This window comes from Equus przewalskii, chromosome 4 (genome assembly GCF_037783145.1).
Source record: "Equus przewalskii isolate Varuska chromosome 4, EquPr2, whole genome shotgun sequence".
In the NCBI taxonomy this organism is placed as follows: domain Eukaryota; kingdom Metazoa; phylum Chordata; class Mammalia; order Perissodactyla; family Equidae; genus Equus; species Equus przewalskii.
In genome coordinates, this window is record NC_091834.1 from 16,132,775 (window position 1) to 16,152,334 (window position 19,560).

The window sequence follows — 19,560 nt, forward strand, 5'->3', positions numbered from 1 at the left end:
AGGAGCTCCTCCAGTGCTTGCTGAATGAATGAATGAATGACCTGCATGTGCCTCAGCAGGGGGGCGGGGGGTGCGAGTCTCAGGGCCCACATCCATGTCTTATCTTGGAGATAAGACCGGGAGGGAAGTGAGATAGACCAGGTCAATAAGACCTTTGGGCCTGGCCCCAACGCAGAACAGCTCTTGTTTCTGAGAAGATCAGAGGAGGCCAGTGTTTCAGCGAAACACAACATTGTTGGGCCCTGGGGAACTGAGAACTTGGACCCAGGTCCATAACCACCACTGCGTGAGCTGGAGCAGCCGCTCGGTGTCCTGGTCCATAGGACGAGTGGTGTGGCCTGGAGGTGTCTGGGATGTGTCTCCTTACCTATAGAGCGGGGATAGTAATGATCCCGGCCTCACAGCAGGGAGGGTTACAGGGACGACCGCGTAGACGGCCCAGGGCAACCTGGCTGGGCCGGGGTCTCATCAGTGTTTTCTGTAAGGTCCCTGTGGCCCTTATTTTCATTTTTATTTCTAATTTCGGGAGTGTGGATCTAAAAAGAACTTCTGACTTTTATCCATGAAATCGTTTGTTGAATATTGCAAAATGCATTTAAGTAGACTTAAAATGAAATTTCTAATCATGTAACAAATATTATATTAAACCTGTGTGAAGAAAATGATAAAATTTAGTTAAAGGAGGTAAAAGAAGACACAAATAAGTGGGAATTCTTACCATTTCTGAGGCAAAAGGATTCGATATTATGAAAATGTCAAGTTAATCTGTTCAGTTAATTTCAGTGCCAGTCACAGTTGCAGTGGAGGGGCAGAGCAGGTCTCGCTCCTTTTCATTTAAAGACATCAGTTTGTTTTTTAGATTTTGTCAGTTATTTCACCTAGGAGATTAAATATAGGAAAACAAGCAATGAATTTGGGTGGAGGCTGAATAGTGGGTGGGAATCTAACAGTATTCGGGTTGCTCTGCACATTGTGAAATGTGAATGATTTACTGTGAACAGGAACAGTTTGTAATAAGATGCTACTTTTAGGGGGCCAGGCTTGTGGCTGAGGGGTTAAAGTTCTGCCACTCTGCTTCGGCGGCCTGGGTTCGCAGGTTCAGATCCTGGGCACACACCTACTCCGCTCATCAGCCATGCTGTGGAGGCATCCCACATATAAAGTGGAGGAAGATTGGCACAGATGTTAGCTCAGGGCGAATCTTCCTCAAAAAAACAAAAAAAAAAAGAGGAAGATTGGCAATGGATGTTAGCTCAGGGCAAATCTTCCTCACCAAAAACAAAAAGATGCTACTTTTAAAATAATGTTTTGTTGTTCAGTGTTTTCCAGGGTGCCTGACGATCCAGATTCGTACCGTCCTGTGTATTTTCATAGTGGTCTTAATCTATTCTGTGGCCCAAGGATGTGTGGTGAGTATCTCTGACTAGCAGCAAGGGCTGGGTATGGCAAGAGAGTGAGGTGCAGGATGGGGTGGGACAGGAATAGCAGGATGGAGCTGGGGCAGGAGCAACAGGGTGGAGGTGGGACATGAGTAACAGGACAGAGCTGGGGCTGGAGTAACAGGGTGGATGTGGGGTAAGAGTAGCACCTACAGAGAGCCATGCTGGAGGGCTTGGCCCAGGGATGGGGAGGAGACAAGGGAGTCAGAGGCAGGCCTGGGGGTGCCCAAGGAAGCCAGGGGAGGGGACTTCATCCAGCAGAGGAAATGCAGTCTCTTCCTGATAAAGGAAGCCCTGCCCCTTCATAGTGTGCAGAGGACAGAAGCTGGGGCAGAGTAATAGGACTGAGATAGAGCAGGAGTAACAGGGTGGAGCTGGGCTAGGAGTGAAATGGTGGACCTGGGGTGGCAGTAACAGGATAGAGGTGGGGCAGGAGTAACAGGATGGAGATGGGCAGGAATAACAAGGTGGAAGTGGGGCAGGAGTAACAGGATGGAGATGGGGTGGGAATAGCAGCGTGAAGCTGGGGCAGGAGTAACAAGGTGGAGCTGGGGCAGGAGTAATAGGATAGAGTTGGGGTGGGAGTGACAGGCTGGAGGTAAGGCAGGAGTAGAAGAATGGAAGTGGGGCAGGAATAACAGGATGGAGCTGGGGCAGGAGTAAGAGGATGGAGGTAGGGTGTGAGTAACAGGATGGAAGTGGGGTGTGAGTAATAGAATGGAGGTGGGGTGGGAGTAACAGGATGGAGCTGGTAGAGGAGTAACAGGATGGAGGTGGGGTGTGAGTAACAGGATGGAAGAGGGGTGTGAGTAACAGGATGGAAGGCAGGTGTGAGTAATAGGATGGAACTGGTGCAGGAGTAACAGGATGGAGCTGGTGCAGGAGTAACAGGTGGAGGTGGTTTGGGAGTGACAGGATGGTGGTAGGGCAGGAGTAAAAGAATGGAAGTGGGATGGGAATAACAGGAGGGAGCTGGTGCGGGGGTAACAGGATGGAAGTGGAGCATGAGTAATAGAATGGAGGCGGGATGAGAGTAACAGGCTGGAGGTGGTGCAGAAGTATGCAGGTGGGGTGGGAGTAACATGGTGGTAGTGGGGTAGGAGTAACAGAGTGGAGGAGGGGTGAGAGTAACAGGATGGAACTGACAGGTTTTCGGGAGGCTGGCAGGTGTCTCGTGGCCCTGACTTAGGTCCTGGGGCCCCTGCTCCCCCTCTGGCAGTGAGGGGCCTGGAAGGCTCTGAGCACATGGGAGTGTCGGAGGCCCTGCTGGTGGCACTTGGGCGAGTGGGTCGGAGCAGGAGGCTGCAGGGGATTTCGGGAGAATGGCCGGCTGCCTATCCTGAGCGGGGCCTCTTCCACATTTCTTGCCCCTCCATCCTCTTCCAGGTGGGCTGTCTGCCCTGGGCCTGGAGCTCCAGTCCCAACGGGTCTCTGGTGTTCCTGTCGTCCGGCGGCCGGAGCCCAGTGCTGCCTGCCCCGCCCTGCGAGTCTGCACCCCATGCCCTGCTCTGTGGCCTGGTGGGCACCCTCCCGCTGGCCATATTCCTGCGGGTCTCTTCCTTGCCCAAAATGATCCTGCTCTCCGTGCTCACGGCGTCCTACATCCTGGTCCTGGAGCTCAGCGGGTACACCAAGGCCGTGGGGTAGGTGCGCTGCTTCTGCCAGAACAGACCCGAGTGGATGTTGTGGACGTTGTGCGTAGCACTGTGTGGTCCAGTTTGCTGATCAGAAAGATCATTGGTTCCGTGGTTTCTCCATTTCAACCCACCTTCCAGCAAGGCCTGGGTTTCCCGCTGAGGTGTGGCTCCCAGCCTGGCTCAGTCCCAGGCGCTGCTGTGGGTGTCACGTCTGAGGGGCGCTCTGTGGACCGGTCTCATGTTCGATGACAAAGTCTTCACACTGACGTGGGTTTTCTTCCTCATCTTCCCCAAGGGGCGGCACTGTCTCTGGGCGCAGCTTCGAGCCGATTGTGGCCATCCTGCTGTTCTCGTGCACGCTGGCCCTGCACGCCCGGCAGGTGGACGTCAAGCTGCGGCTGGACTACCTCTGGGCTGTGCAGGCAAGATGAGCCCTTTCTGCTTCCTTCGAGGGGTTGACAAAGGCGCCCCTTGGGAGTGGTGTCAGGTGGGGGCTCCCGGATGGAGCCCAGCTGGTTGCGTGCGCTGGCACTGTGGGCCAGACTAGGAGTGGGAGCGGGGCGGTGGGCAGGCCGCAGGGACAGCCTGATGAACGCCGTCTGATGGTCGTCGTTTGGCAGTTATGCGAGCATTGAGCTCCCCGTTGCCAGAGGTGTTCCAGCAGAGGGGTGCAGCCTCCGCTGGGCTGGATGTGACACTGGGTCTCACAGCCCACCCCAGATTTAGTAGGTGTGTAGTTGGGGGCAGGAATCCATATTTTTAATGCGTACGCTGGGAAATTCTGACACGAGAGCTGTGAGGGAGGCTGAGGAATAGCGGACACGTGAGCTGCCGCTGGCCTTGACACCCAAGGAGGCAGGCGATGACCGCCAGAGGTTTGCCCTGCTCACCTGCCGTGTAGAGGCACACAGGACGTAGCCCAAGTCCGCTTTGGGGCCCAGCCCAGGCCACGTGGTGTGTGTCTCTGTGTGTCCCCTCTGTGTCCCCGGCTCTGGGAGGTGAGGCCGTCCGGCTTTCTGGCCCAGGCCGCTGGGGTTCAAACTTCGTCCCCTCACCTTGCAAACTTCTTGACCCTGAGCAAACGGCTTCCCCTTGGTTTCCAGATCTAAAAATGGGGAGGGGCGTGCAGTAGGATGGAGGCTGATGAATGTTAGCTTGAGAGTCAATTTTTGACACATGAAGAAGCGGCGTTTAATTCTATTTAGTCCTCACAGCAGCCCTGCCCAGGAGGTGGGATTACAGATGGGAAACGGGGCACAGACGTAACGCACCCGGGGCCACAGGCAGGATGACAAGGGGTCCGTGCAGGTCTGTGGCAGGCGGGAGCGTCCTCATACCAGGGGCCCGAGCATGCAGCCCGGGGCCCAGCCCCACAACTAACACCAGACAGCCACAGCCCACAGGGCACGAGGAGGAGCCAGTGACCGTACACAGGTGGCCAGGTGCACCCATTGTCACCCCACAGTCTATCCCAGCAGCAGGAAAGGCTCAGACGTGCCTGCTTGGGGTGGGGGCCGGGCTCCTCCTGTGCTGCCTGACAGCATCCTTGCTCCAGGAAGATGGACGAAGCCTGTTGATATGACATCCACGTTCCTGGGGCTGAGTGGGCAGCAGGTGGGCAGTCAGTGGCCGAGGCCCTGATTAGCTGCTTCGGGCAGGCAGGCAGGCATTGAGCCTGGAGTTAGGGGGTCCTGGTCCCGAATCTCAGCTACTCACTCCGGGTCTGTGTGACTGCTCTTTGGCCAGCGGTAAATTGAGATTATGACCCTAATGCAGTGTGTGAGCGTGTTGGTCAGGTTCTTGGAGAGACAGCCAATCTGATATAGAAGGAGATAGAAGAGGAAATGTGTTACAAGGATTGGCTCTCGCAGTCAGGGAGACCGAGAAGTCCCGCCATCTGCAGTTTCCAATCAGAAGCCCAGGAAAGCTGAGGGTGCAGTTCAGTCTGAGTCCAACGGTCAGAGAATCAGGAGCCCTGATGTCCAGGGGCAGGGGAGGATGGACGTCCCAGCTCAGGCGGAGAGCGAATTTTCCCGTCCACGGCCTTTTTGTTCTATTTGGGCCCTGATGGATTGGATGATGTCTGCCCACACCACGAGGGCCATCTGCTTTACTCAGTCCACCAATTCATATGCTAATCTCTCCTGACCCACCCAGAAATGATGTGCACCAGCCTGCTGGGCATCCCTTAGCCCAGTCAGGTTGACACAGAACATTTACCATTGCGTGAGCAATAATTGCAGCTTCCTTCTCCACCTGCTCGGCCGTGGGCCTGGCGCACAGCAGGTGCTCAGCAGACCTGAGCAGCCGTCAGACAGTGTTACCACGGCTGACAGTCCCACTCTTTTGGGCAAATGACCACTCTGACAAAAACCACAGAAATTGTTGTTTTCCCTCTAGTTTAATTAACCTGGAAAAGACAGAAGCCAACCAAGTAGGTTTCTGTTAGCACATGAGAGCAAGTTGTATATTCAAGGTCATGAGGAAAGAAAATGCATGTGCCTCTGTGTGTGTGTATTCCACGTGTATATGTCTATCTATCTGTATGCATACCTGTATCTGTCTATGTGCCTATATGCAGACACGGATATGCTAGGAGAAAATCATAGTTCATTTATTCTTTAGTTATATAACAGCTTTACTGAGCTATAATTCACATCCCACACCATTCATCCATATAAAGTATGCAGTGCAGTGGTTTTTACTGTATTCACAGAGCTGTGCAACCATCACCACAGTCAATCAGAGAACCCATCCCCGTTAACAGGTGCTCCCACTTTCTCCCCACCCCCAGCCCTAAGCGACCACTAGTCTACTTTCCGCCCCTGTGGATTTGCCTGTCTCATTTATTTTTCAACGTGTATGCTAAGTCAGTGCCTGTTCTGGACAAACCCCACCCGGTGTGTGGCCAGGCGGCGCCCTGATGCTAAGGAGCCTGCAGCCCAGCGCTGTCTTCACCTGGACTCTGGATTCCAGGCGAGCGGGGGCTGCTGAGGTCTGAGCTCGTGGCCCCCTCTCCCTGGGTCAAGGACACCCGGGTGGGCCTCCTGCTTCCCGCCACAGACTCTGGTGCAGCCATGCACATGGGAACATCCCCTCCCCTCAAGGGACGTGGGCTGCCACAGTCATCACTCCTGAGAGCCCACTGCTCTCCCACGAAGCCCCCAGGGCTCCTTGAGGCCTCCTGGATGCTTGAGAGTCACCTGGAGGGGCTGGTGTTGAGGGACGGGGACAGGCCTGTGGCAGGAAGGGGACCTTCGCAGAGCCCCGCAGGTGGGAAAGGTGGCAAGGAGATGGTTGAGGGGTCAGAGCCTCTATCCTCTGTGGGCGGGGCTGATTGACTGCCTCAGAGGCAGGGTGGCAGGATCCCATCCCCGTCTCCAAAGGCGGCCTGGCAGTGGCGTGAGACAGAGCCAGGGCCGGCGGAGGCCCCCTGGAGGGAGCACCCACAGTCACAAAGGCTGCCAGGAGGGTGCTTTGGAAGTGGCCCTGGGGGCCCAGCCATAGTTGGCCATCAGGCAAGGCGGCCGCAGTGGAGGTGAGAGTGGTCTCAGGTACAGATCACTCAGTCTGAGTAGAGGGCAGAGGGCATGCTCCAGTCGGGTGAGGTCAAGAGAGCTGGCAGCGCTTGGAGCATCTGAAAGGGGGCTGGGTGTAGGGCGACCCCAGGCTGGTGCCATGCGTGGGCCACCACAGTGGAGTGTCCCTACCCTGAACTTCGAGGCAAGGTGGGCTACCAGACAGGATTCACGAACTTCAGCCAAGGGACACGGCCAGCCTGCAGCGACCATGCCAGGAGGGACCCAGCATGCTCTTCTCCCTCACTCTCTACTCCTGCTGGCCCCCCAGACTGGCTGAAACCAACCGGAGGCTGGCGGCAAGGGGTCTGTTGGTGAAGTCTTCGGATGGGCCCCAATCAGAGCAGATGCCAGTGGAAGAGACCAGCACACACACTGGTTCCTGGACTGGAGTCTGGACGCCACAGTTTGCCACAGCCGCACTAAGTCACGGAGAGCAGCCTCTTTGTGGCTGGCTGTGCTCAGGACCTTGGTCTTGTCTGGCTCTGGCTGGCTATCCAGGGCCGCCAGGCTGGCTGGTCCCTGAGATTTGTCCACTCCGCCACCAGCTGGCCCCTCAGGTTTAAAGACTTTCACTTATGATTACCTGCTCAGGGCTTGAGAAGAATGGACTCAGGATGAGCCAGGAAGAGCTGGACCGGCCCGGAGGTACGCAAGACTCAGGTTTCCGACTTGGTGACTTGGTGCCCTGCACCTCCCGCTCACAGGGGTGCCTGCGGCCCTGGCCATTGGCTCTTGGGTAGGCCTTTTCTCTTATCTGGGTTGGCAAGGGCTGTTCTTGGCATTGGTGTTCCTTTAAATGGCATTAAGCACAACGGTTGACCGACCCTGCCCTGGGATTCTCCACCACCGACACGCCTCGCCACACCCGGCCCCACCGTGAGGCGAGCTTTCCAGCGAGGTCAGTGCGAGAGAGCATGTGTGTGTCACAGGGGAAGGGCGCCGACACAGAGCACGCTGACATGTTTTCCCAAGGATGTATAACAGGAAACGCTGCCTCACTTTCCCGTAAACCCAGCAAAACAAGGACATTTCTAGACTTTGCTTGTTTGCCCTCTGGATGTTTAAGCATGTTGTGCAGACATCAGAGGGCCTCAAACTATTGCAAAATCGCCAGGCCAAAGACTCGCAGGGTTAATCATTTATTGAGACCAGGCTGGTCTTACTAACCTACAGAAACAGACCAGCTTTTCCCTCGCGACGACGTGTTAACCTCCTGATCTGTAGCTGCCGAATGCTCTGTTCCCATGAGATGTTTTCCTTTGAACTCAGGAGATCGTCACCATGCTATTGTGATGTTATAATTTTGATTGTAATAAAACAACTTCTTTCTCTAGAAGGAAGTACTTAATCCGGGGGTCATTCCCATTTGTGCAGCTGCCCTCTGGCATCCAGAGGGTCGGCTGGCACCGATGGAGCTCCCGGGGTTGGAGCCCCACTAGAGGCCTGTGCCTCCTCCGCCCATGTTCCCTCTCCGTTCTCCTCTCCCGTGACAGTAACACGGTCCCCAGGCGTGTCGGGAAGTTCTTGCTACACAGCCGAGGCCCTGCCAGCCCAGGATGGGTGAGCTCCCTGGTGCCTCAGGGACCTGCTCTTGCCGGGTGGGGGAAGGTGCGGAGGAGTAGCATCATGAAGGCATGGAGTCCCTGCGGGGTGCTGGGAACAGCTGCAAATCTATGTTGCACAACCTACCTCGTTTCACACCCATCGAGACTTCACATGAGCTGGTGATGGAGGCCTTCTCTGAGGGCTCAGTCTGGGCTGGGAGAAGGACCCAGGGACACCTGTATGTGGAAGGAGAGCACCAGCGGGCCGGGAGCGTGGGCTCGGCCCTCTGTGGGGGGCGGGCGATGGATCCCACCCTCCCGCTGTGCATGGAGGGGAGGAGGCTGTCTTCCACCCCCGAGCATGAGTGGCTCTCCCGCAGACCTCGGTTCACACGCAGCCTGACGAGCTTCCATCCCGTTGCAGGGCGCTGCTGTGTCCTCGTCCCGTCTATGGAAATTTCCACCTCACTTCCTTCCTGGTTCAAAAGGAGCGAAAGAAACCCTGGTAACCTGAGTTTTGTGACTGGAAAATGGAACCTCCTGCTTTAAGGCCCCAGAGGCCATCTGAAGCCACAGCCCCTCCCAGCCCAACCTCGCTCGTGGGCTGCCCACTTTTCATTTTGCTGTGTGTAGGTGCCGTGGAAATTCCCAATTTTCTGCAATCACAAAAGTTACAATCACTCAGACACGTGTTTTTAAGCTCAGTTAGTGGGGTGACACGGCCAACTTGGCCAGGCTGGGGGTGTGGGAAGAGGGAGCTGGAGTTTGGGCCTCCGCAGGCCTTTTGCCCCGTGGCTGCCCCCGAGCGGGACCTCTCCCTATCCACAGTGGGGGTGTGACCCAGGCGGGCAGCACGGCGCTGGCATCTCCCCCTCGGCGCTGGCATCTCCTCCTCGGCGCTGGGGCCTCCTCCTGCCTCAGCCTCACCTCGTGGAGGTGCGTCAGTGTGGACCCTGCCCACGGGCTGCTGTTGGTCAAGGGAGGGGAAGAGAGAAGTCTCTGGAATGAATAAAAGAATATGAAATAGAATGCTGTGGGGACCCCGGCAAAGCTGTGCAATCTGGAAAGGAGCCATTTGCTCTAACCAAGGACTGAGGAGGGCTTCCTGGAGGCGGGGGCATCTGACGTGGTCTTTCCACTCTAGCAGGAAATGCTGACTTTTCTCTGAAAAGGGTAATTCTTGGGCTTAGCTATCTGACATTTTAGCCTAGACTGGAAATTCAGATACTGAAGCTGAGTTGATCAACTGCCAGTGCATCCTGCCCCTGACCTTGTGTTGGTGTAAATATAAACTCAAGGCTGGGAAGGAGGGATCTCATTATTCTGTTCAGGGAGCTTTCAGAGCGAGTGGGCTCTGTCTTCCTAGCCTCGGTTTCCCTCAGTGCACCGCGAAAGGTGGCGGGCGTGGAGCAGGTGACAACACATCTCCCGGTGCAGCCTCACAGCCTCACCCCCATCACAAGCTCTCTTTACCTTTAACATAGCATCCCTGTCTCGTCCTGTATGAAACACGGAGCACATCTGTGCCTCAGTTTACCACTTGGGCCTCGCCCTAAGATGTGACACCTAGCCAAGCAGCTGCCCTGGGTGAGGTGTCCTTAGGAGTCAAGTCTCCGTCGTCCCAAAACAGAGCTGCCCCTCCTGCTCGCCGTGCTGATCCTGCCTTTCCGTCTGGGTGGCGGGGTTGGAAATCACCATGTGTCTGGGCTTCCTGTGTGCTCGCCAGTGTGTGGACCCCTGGCCTGTGACTGGGTGCTGTCCCCCGGCTGCCACGTCGCGGTGGCCTCATGTACACTGAGGACTGTGAGCTGGGGGGAAACACATGCAAGAAGGTTTGTTGTCTGCTCCTTCTCTGGAGAGAGCGGGGCAACAGGATGCTAAGTCTTTATAGAGAACCATGCACGTGCACTTTCCCTGTCACTCGCACACATACACACTTACACACATACACTCACAAATTCATACATACTTGCACTCACCCATACTCTTACACACACGCTTGCACAGGCACTCCCCAGGGCAGTACAGAAGACATACACACACGTACATATGCCCATAGATCCTAACTGCAGTCTTTGAACGTTCACTCCCTCAATTTCTAATAAACGTCAGGGATGACATTTACATCAGATTCTTCGTGCTTAAACTTAAGTTGTCACCTTGTAGTGTAAGTATGTAAAACACGTATGTCCAAAACAGGCCTCAGCTGGACTGTATTCTGATTTGGGGAGGTGTGGGACTCCATCCTTGGTTCCGAGCTGAGGGAAGAGATGCCGACCTGTGAGCAGGCAGAGGGGCCAGGATAGTGGTGTGGGTTGAGAGCAGTCAGTGGTCACATTGGTAGGACTTGACAAGTTGGAAGTGCTGAGCTGGAGGTTGGGGGGCCAAAGCACTGACCTGTCGAGAGGAAAGTCTCTGTGCACAGTCAGCCTGTCGTGCAGCGTAGCATCCTCATGTGGCGGCTCGAGGGGCAGCTGGGGGAGATGCAGTCTAACAGTTCATAATTACGCATGCTCAGGTGCCTGCCCTGGGGACCTAGGCCCTCCCCTGCACCTTGCCCGGCTCCTCTCTCTCTCTGGTCATTTCCCTATGTGGCTGTGGTCCTGCAGTTTGGGAAGGGCATGAAGCTGAGAGCTGGCACCAGAGTGACCCCCATCACGCCCGGGATCCAAGCTAATCTTGGCATGCTGGATTGATAGACCACACTGAGCACAGTAAAACTGAGGACGAATTCTGCTTTTAAAAAAGCGCAGTCCTGGGGCTGGCTCCCTGGCTGAGTGGTTAAGCTCACGGCTCCGCTGTGGTGACCCAGGGTTTCCCTGGTTCAAATCCTGGGTGTGGATATGGCACCGCTCATCAAGCCACGCTGGGGCGGCGTCCCACATGCCACAACCAGAAGGACCTGCAACTGAAAATATACAACTGTGTACCGTGGAGCTTTGGGGAGAAAAAGGAAAAATAAAATCTTTTAAAAAAACACAGTCCTTTGCAAGTGCAGGACAGAGGCAGCCAACTTGGTGATGGCTCCCGGAGAGAGGCCTGGGCAGGCTGGCTGGGAGCCCTGCACTGGGCTCAAACCCTGATCTGGGCCAGCGTCCTGCCTGCTGGGCTCCACTCTGGCCATCCCAGCATGAGGGTGTGAGGCCGGGTTAGCTGTAAAGCGGTAGGTGCCCTGGCTGTGAGGTGTCTGGGAAGGTGGTGGCTGCTCAAGGAGCTGATCTAGACGGACCCATTAATCACCCAGGAGGCAGGATGACCTGCTAAAACCACCTCTTGAAATGCTGATGTTTGGGGGAAAAGCCTTCAGACTAGCCTGGGGAGACTTTGCTGGTATCAGGGCTCACTGCAGACAAGGGTGGAGACGGGTCATGCACCCCCGGGGATTTGGGGGGAGGGGAAGCTGGTAATGGGATGGGTACGTGTTAGGGACCTAACCTGCAAAGAGGGAAGGTGAGGGCAAAAGCAGGAAAATCCCTGAGTTGGTCCTTTAGAATCGCTGTCTGCACCTGGCATCCTGGGGGTCAGGCTCGGTTGTGCTGCAGCAGCAAACGCTCGGGAACGGCAGCATCCATCACTGGTCTGCCGGGCTGTATTCCTCTATGCGCTGCGTGCCCAATGCAGTTCAGTGAGGGGACCACGTCACTGCATCCTTCGGGGGCCAGGCTGGTGGACACGAGCATCCTCGACCGCCATGGCCCAGGGAGGGGGTGATGGCTGTGGCCCAGAAGTGATACATGTGCCTCCCTCATGTGGCCTTGGACAAGCCAGGCATGTGGTCTCACCCATCTCCCCAGGGGTGGCTTGTGCAGTCCCCTTGGTCCCTGGAGTTGAGGAAGCCAGATAGTGGGGAACATCAGGAAGGTCTGCCCCAGAGCCCTTGGGGGCCAGGGGGACACTGCCAGTGCTGGGCATGGGGTCTGACTCCACTTCCTCTCTTGCTGCACCCTCCTGACACCGAGTGGGGCTCCTCTGGACAAGTGTGCCCCATGCGGCCTGATCGGCCTGGTCCACCTGAGTCTCCATACTGTCACCTCTGCAGGGTGGCTGCTTGAAGACGTGCGCCGTAGTTAATCCGCCTGCTCGGCTGCTCACATTGGTGAGACACATCTCACAGAGTGCCTTATTCTCCAGTGAAAATCAGTTATCAAAGGGATGCAACATGGAGTGAGTCAGCCACAAAGTTAGAGACTAAGTTCTTTTACCCTGGGGGCTGATGACCCTCTGTGTCAGGCGATGTGTGTGCTTGGGAAAGTTCCTTTCCGTCTCTGCGCTTCCCGAGAAGGAGGTGTGTTTTCTGTCAGTCAGTTCTCAGCCTATCAGTAGTGATGCTGTGGGTAAGAATGCCTGAGGCTCTCTCCTGGGCCCCTGCTACTTGTGCTGAGTCCCCACGGACATTTCCCCGACTGGAGCCTGTGCTGTGGCTGGACCGCCCTTGTGGTCCTTACTGTGACCCCAGGACACACCACAGCAAAAGCCATCCGGGAGCCTTGAGGAACGGGGTTTATTCACAGACCATGGAGGGTACACAGCACTCCCAGGGCCACACAGCGAGGTCCCAGGTAGAGAGAGAGAGTGCGGACCTGGGGTTCTGCCTTTACTGGGGTCAAAGGGAGGGGCCTAGGATTTCTGGGGCTCGCTCTTTTTTGGCGAACTTGTAAGAGCGGGAAGGGAAAAGTGGGGTCATCGAGTGGTCATTTGTCTAGGTCACCTGGGACTTCCTGAAAGGGGAGCTTCGTGAGCGGGCAGCTGACACCTTTCCTAGCTGTGAAGCTGGTAGCTGGGTTGTATGTTGATTTGAGAGGGATGTCTTCGAAGTGTATGCCTTGGTCATCGAAAGCTGGTTGTCAGGCACTTACACTACAAGGTGGTCCCCAGAGCCAGGTGCCCTCAGAGACAGGTGCATGCACCTGAAAGGCACAGGAGACAGTGGAGGGGGATTTTGGAAGAAGACGTCTGTGATGATTAGTCTATGTGTCAACTTGACTGGATCATGAAGTGCCCAGATGTTTGTCCAAGCATCATTCTAAGGGTGTCCGGGAGGGTGTTTCTCGGTAAGATTGACATTTGAATTGGTGGACTCAGTGAAGCACATTGCCCTCCTTAATGTGGTGGGCCTCATCCAATCAGTTGAGGGTCTGATAGAACAAAAGGTGGAGGAAGGAGGATTCGGCCCCTCCTGCCTGAGCTCGAGCTGGGACATTCTCTTCTGCCCCGCTGTGCTGCCAATTCTGGTCTTCAGGATAAACTGAGTTACACCACTGGCTCTCCTGGGGCTCCTTGCAGACAGCAGATGGCAGGGCTTATCAGCCTCCATAATTGTGTGAGTGAATTCCTCATAATAAATATCTTCCTATATATCTATGTATGTCCCGTGGGTTCTTTTTCTCTGGAGAATCCTGAATAATACAGCGTCAGAAGGTCTCTATCTAGTCAGTGTTCTGAAAATTAAGGAATGCACTTGCCTAATATTTGAAGGATGAGCTGGCAGTGTTGGTCTGGCTCTGGCCAGATGTCACGTCCAGGATGGAGGATGGAGGCAGGGACGTGACTTCCCAGGCAGGGTGAGGCCGGCACCAGTCTTACTCGGCTGTTCATTTTGAGTGAGCACATCCTCGATTCCAGGCGCTAGGTCGGGGTCTGCTGGTTGGGCAGTTAGACTGAAAACCCTGTGCAGCACTTTGCAGAGGTCACCGTGAGAGTTAGCGCACAGTGGCTCACAGGTCCCCTGATGTCAACATAGCAGGCAGTTGTCAGATTATGCTATTTTTTGTTCTGTTCTGTTTACCAAAGACAACTGCCCCCAGGCCTCGAGCCCTTCTCAGAAGCCACGTAACTGTCAATAGATGCACCTGGTAAATAATTTCTGACACGTAGGCTCCCATAATCTGTCCCTTAAAGTCAGAGGTCAGATTTTGGACATGTGAGAAGGGAAAAATCTTTTGAAAGAAACTCTGCCGTAGAAAGAACATTTTGAAAATGGATGTTGGATGTGTCTCTGTCATGTGGTTTTGTTGGCAGGAATAATGTATGTCACCCACAGCAACTCTTTCTTACTGGTACTTAGAGTTTCCTGGCTGGTTGGAAAATCATAAGAAAAGAGAATTTCCATAGACTTTTATCTTCTTTGTTAAAAATATCACAGTACAACTTATTCAGCTTGGTTCGTAAGAAGATAGACATTTATCAGTCAAATTTCAACACACACCTTTGTATCTGTGCATGATTAAAAAATAGATGATGATTTAGGAAGAGAGCTAATCTGATGGCCAATAAATCTAGGTAAGTTGTAAATAAATTGAAATAAGCAAAACTTAGAACCAAAGCTTTTCATCATAAAGCAATAAACCAAGATTCTTTTTAAAAAGTTGAAGCATATTCAATTACATTTATTTTATTAAAATATTATTAACAGTATTTTGGAGAGAGAAAAATTTTTGTGCCATTAATAAATATAAAACTGTTAGATTCAATGCAGTCCCGATCAGAATCCCAGTGGCATTTTTCGTCAAAATAGAACAAAGAACCTTGACATTTATATGGACCAACAAAAGGACCTCGAATAGCAAAGAAATCCTAAGAAAAAAGAACAAAGCTGGAGCCATCACACTCAAGCTTCCTGTCTGCAGAGCCCGTGCTGGTCTGCGCTGGGTCTTGTAGCTCCTGGGCTCCCTCTCTCGTCCTCACCTGCTGCCTCTGCACTCGCCTTAAGGAGCAAGATGAAGCTTCTCGTGTGGTCAGTCTCCTTGAAAACTGACTGCCCCAGGGGACCTCTTGGGGTTGTTTGCCCTGGAGGAGGCCCAGGAGCCACGTCCCTCATCCTAAAGTCACTGTCCCCTGTGCTCACAGGCGTCCTCATGTGGCCCGAGGCCCCCTCACAGCTACCTTTGGGAATCTCCACTTCTCGCTTTGAGCTGGCAGAATCACTATGTGACATCAGCATCAGGTCACCAACCAGCTCAACTGTTGTTGTTATAATGACACCACAAAGAGGCAACACTTCCCCAGGCTTACTAGGTAGCACGCCCTCTCCTCACCCCTTGATAAGTAGGAATGGCGGCTCTAAAAATGGGTATTTTATACCCATTTTATGAAGAGGAAACCAAAGCATGTCACCGGCCACAAAGTGGAACACAAACCAGGCATGCTGGCCTCCAGGCCGTGGCTTTTGGTGGCCAGGTCACAGGCCATCAACGAGGCATCTGTGTGCCACTGTTATGACATTCAGGAGTCTGGTGTCCCCGTAACGCTGACACACACCCGGAGATGTTCCCCGAGCTGTGCTCCTTCTACAGGTGGGCTTTGTGCCATGTGTGGAAGCCAGGGTGAGTGAACAATGGTGATCCCTGAGTGAACAGCAGCGACACTGGTGGCTTCTCTTTATGAGGGTTGGTGCCCAAGCACTGTCTGCTGTTGGCACTTTGCCAGCAGTGCCCCGTGAGCCCTCACAGTCTCCAGTGAGTGGGGCCATCACTGTTGGTTTCATTGGTCTCCGCAAGGCCTTGGAGCTCAGAGCTCAGCCAGCTGGGACTCGGACCGCGTCTGCCATCTGCTGTGCCTTGTCCTCCTGGTTGGACCCACTGGGCTCCAGCCCCTGCTCCAGGGAGTCAGCACTGGGCTGAACTCCTGTGGTGCTGGATCTGCTCCCCACCCCCAGCTCCCCACAGGTTTCTACTTGTCTCAGCGCCCACAGACTGAGTCCTGGTGGAGGTGGAGAGGTTCTAGAGGGAATGGGAGCTTAGGGAGTGTGCGCCGCCTGGCTTCAGGCACTCTGAGTGGGGCGGTGGGCTGCAGAGCCACGAGTGCTCTGGGGACACATTGGAGGCTGCCTGGGGGCTGGTGTGACCTGGAGCGGGCATGAGTGTTGGCTAGAGCTGCTGCGGGCATCTGGTCCTCAGAAGGTGGCCGGGGGCAGACCCTGGAAATGAAGGTGAAGCCCCCACATTGTCTGTCCTTTGAAAATTCCAGCTGATCGGTGTGGTGACTTATCCAGAAAGTCATGGATCCTCTAGGCCCTGTAAGGATCTGGTCACTGCCTGGTGGGGGATAGAGAAGAGCCTGGCGTGGCCCAGCAGCGCAGCTGGAGTTTAGTTTGGATGATTAGAAAGAAGCATGTGTTAAATTAGGAGAAATGAGTCTTGTTAAAGGTGGTAAGGCAGACGTCATTCAGGGCCATTGTCATAGGTGTGGGGGCCACTGCAGCAGGGGAGAGAAATGGGGCTCTGCCCTGAATACAACTTGGGCAAGTGGGGATTGATAGCCGAGGAGCAGGATGGGGGTCAGTGGATGGATAATTACTAACAGGAGACATCAGGGGTGAGGGGTGTTCTGGCTAAACCCACCTAGCAGGATTCTTGCTGGAAGCCAGGCTAGGGTGATCAGACATCATCTGGGGGTGGGTAGGGGATGAGGACCCCGATCAGACATCTGGGGTGATCAGATATCAAGGACGGGGTGTCTGGTTACATCGACTGAGCAGGGCTTTTGCTAAAATGGGACAGTGCAGAGATGCACACGGACACCCCAAAGTCAGGGCCCGGTTGGGAAGAGGGTTCAGAGTCTGTGCAGGAGAGAATCTGTCACGCAGGAGCTGAGTGAGCGAAGGAAGCAAGAATGGGTGGGTGAGTGACTAACAGAGGGTCCACCGTCCGCAGGCAGAGGAGGAGCGAGACGACATGGAGCGGGTGAAGCTGGACAATAAGAGGATTCTCTTCAATCTCCTGCCGGCCCACGTCGCCCAGCATTTCCTCATGTCCAACCCCCGGAACATGGTGAGCATGTGGCCCACGTGGCACCTGCTTCTGGCGCTGAGACCCAGCAGGGTGCCAAGCCAGGTGGGCCTATCGGGGTCACAGGCCTGCAGCTAGAGGGCCCACCCAGAATGACCCTTCCATTACTTCTCTTTACTTAAAATTGCAGAGTGGCCATTTCTGAATCCTTGGCCACACCAAGGGTGAGTGGGCCCCTCTGCCCACCCCAAGGTCAGGTCAGGGCTGGGCAACCAGGAGGCTCCTGGGGCATTAGGTTGACAGGCACCCCAGAATTAGTGTGTCCTCCCCTTTGATCCCAGGAGAGAGCATCGCACCCACATCTGTGAGGAAAGAGAGTGGCTTCAGTGCCTTCTGGGAGGGTCAGAACTTCCTAACTGCCGTGTTCTGCTGAATGAGCTCGTGGACCAGCACAGAGCAGGACTTAGAAATGTCGAGTTAAAGCTAAAGAGGCTCAGTCAGCTGTTCAGGTCCTGGAGGCACAACCCCAAGTTTCAGCTTGACTGGCTTTGGCCTGCAATAGCTTCCAGGGCTCATTTTTCATCCGGCTAGACCTTGGGGCCGAGCACAGTGCATTATTTTCCTTAAACCCTGTGTCTGTATCTGCGCCCCCCTCACCTTGCTCTGCCCAAGAGATGGACACTGGCCACAGGGGTCTCTGCACTGACCTGTGAGCTGAACGACCCCCCCAGTGTCCTAGAGCCCTCGGAGCCCCTCCTCATCTGTACCACAGGGTCCCAGCACCAGCCCTGAATGCTGCTAGGCCGTCCCTCGGGCTGGCGGCTGACCTGAACTTTGACCCCCAGGACCTCTACTACCAGTCGTACTCGCAGGTGGGCGTCATGTTCGCCTCCATCCCCAACTTCAACGACTTCTACATCGAGCTGGATGGCAACAACATGGGGGTGGAGTGCCTGCGCCTCCTGAACGAGATCATTGCCGACTTCGACGAGGTAAGGGCCCCCTCGCCATCTCAGCCTCCTCAGGATGGTGCAGGATGAGAACGACCCTCCCCTAACCACGTCCTGGATGGTGCCAACAATGCATCCTGAACCCCACAATGGGACATCGAGAAAGCACGGGCATTTTGTCTTCTTGGGAATCCCAACCCCCTGTGACAGTCAAAGAAGTGTCTTTGCCATAGGACACTGGGGAGGACTGTGGGGCAGGTGCTGGGCTCCGGAGGTGGGTGCTGGCACCTGTTCCCTACCTTGTAAATGCCGGGCTTGGGCTGGGTGGCCTCATCTCCAGGATGGGCGGCTGGCCAGTCTTACTTCCCTCTCACTGGGGCCCGTTCTCCTCCTGGCTGACGGTAAGCTCAGCTCCTGGAGGGTGGGGATGGGGCTTGCACGTTCCCCTTGGCGCCTCTTTCAAAGGCCTCTGCTGAGGCCCCTGAGGCCTGCATTTCTCAGTTCAGCCCCAGACCTTGTCTGGTGCCCACATCAAAGAATTCACGCTGTGTTCTAGAACATGTTCCTCCATTCTGTGGTTGCTCCTCTGGCTCATCACTGCAGTGACTTGTCTAAAATGTAATGTAACGTTTAACAGTTTTGTGTTTTAAACAAAGCTCATGGACAAAGACTTTTACAAGGACCTGGAGAAGATCAAGACCATTGGGAGCACTTATATGGCCGCGGTGGGATTGGCGCCCACGGCTGGGGCCAAGGTGAGTGCTGTCCAGGGGAGCCCTGCTCAAGGACTGGGTCCCAGCTCTGTCCCCGACTGCCCAGGGAACCTAGACAGGCTCCTGACTCTGGGTCTTGGTTTGCCCTCTGCATTGGGTTAGGGCTGCAGCCTGTAGGTGATCTTGTCAGTGACCAGCTCTCTCCAGACACAATCTCCTATGGAAAGTCAACACAAAGGCCAATCACAGAGCTGCCCCCTTCCCCACTATCCCTACCCTTCCCTGCTGGCCCCCCATCCTGCCAGCCTGGTTCCACTGAGTGTTCCCCTTTCTGATGCAGAATTGTGAATAAAGTCCTCAGGTTGCCCCAAAAGAAAAGGCAGAAAAAGAGAGAAAGATGTGAAAAAATATGTAATGAATGGACAACAGTTATAAATATGGTAGATACTAATCCAGCTGTATCAATGATCACTTTAAATGTGAATGGTAAATACACCAGTTAAAAGACAGAGACTTACAGAGTGGCTAAAAAACAAGACCCAGCTGGGTTTTCTACAAGAAACACACGTTAAATATAAAGACACAGATACATTAAAAATAAGAAGATGTAGAAAGAGATACCATGCTAGCACTAATAAAAAAAATTCACGTAGCTATCTTAACTTCAGCCAAAGCAAACCTCAGATCAAGGAAAATTATCAGAGATAAAAAACGGCATTACATAAAGTTGTCAGTTCTCCAGGAAGACATAACAATCTTTAACCTTTATGTACTTAACAACAGAGCATCAAAACACATGATGCAAAAACTGATAGAACTACAAGGAGAAATAGATGCATCCACTACTATAGTGGGAGACTTCAGCACCCGTCTCTCAGTAAGTGGAGGATCCAGCAGGCTGAGAATCAGGAAAGATGGTTGAACTGAACAGCACCATCAATCAACTGGAAATAATTGACTCTATAGAAAG

At 54.3% G+C, this 19,560-nt stretch overlaps 1 protein-coding gene across 2 annotated transcripts in view; it reads left to right on the plus strand.

Annotated features, from left to right (window-relative positions):
- Window positions 1-19,560, plus strand: part of ADCY1 (adenylate cyclase 1) — a 150,700-nt gene that overhangs the window by 107,145 nt on the left and 23,995 nt on the right. Inside the window, exons 12-17 of one of the 2 annotated variants that reach the window (XR_011538989.1) lie at window positions 1,320-1,409; window positions 2,826-3,082; window positions 3,372-3,498; window positions 16,853-16,969; window positions 17,773-17,919; window positions 18,515-18,632. Coding sequence is in view for 1 of the 2 variants with exons in the window: in XM_008519308.2 (XP_008517530.2) it covers window positions 1,320-1,409; window positions 2,826-3,082; window positions 3,372-3,498; window positions 16,853-16,969; window positions 17,773-17,919; window positions 18,534-18,632 (837 nt within the window). In the remaining variant the exon portion in view is untranslated. The remainder of the gene's footprint in view (window positions 1-1,319; window positions 1,410-2,825; window positions 3,083-3,371; window positions 3,499-16,852; window positions 16,970-17,772; window positions 17,920-18,514; window positions 18,633-19,560) is intronic. The other variant, XM_008519308.2, reaches the window with a different exon arrangement.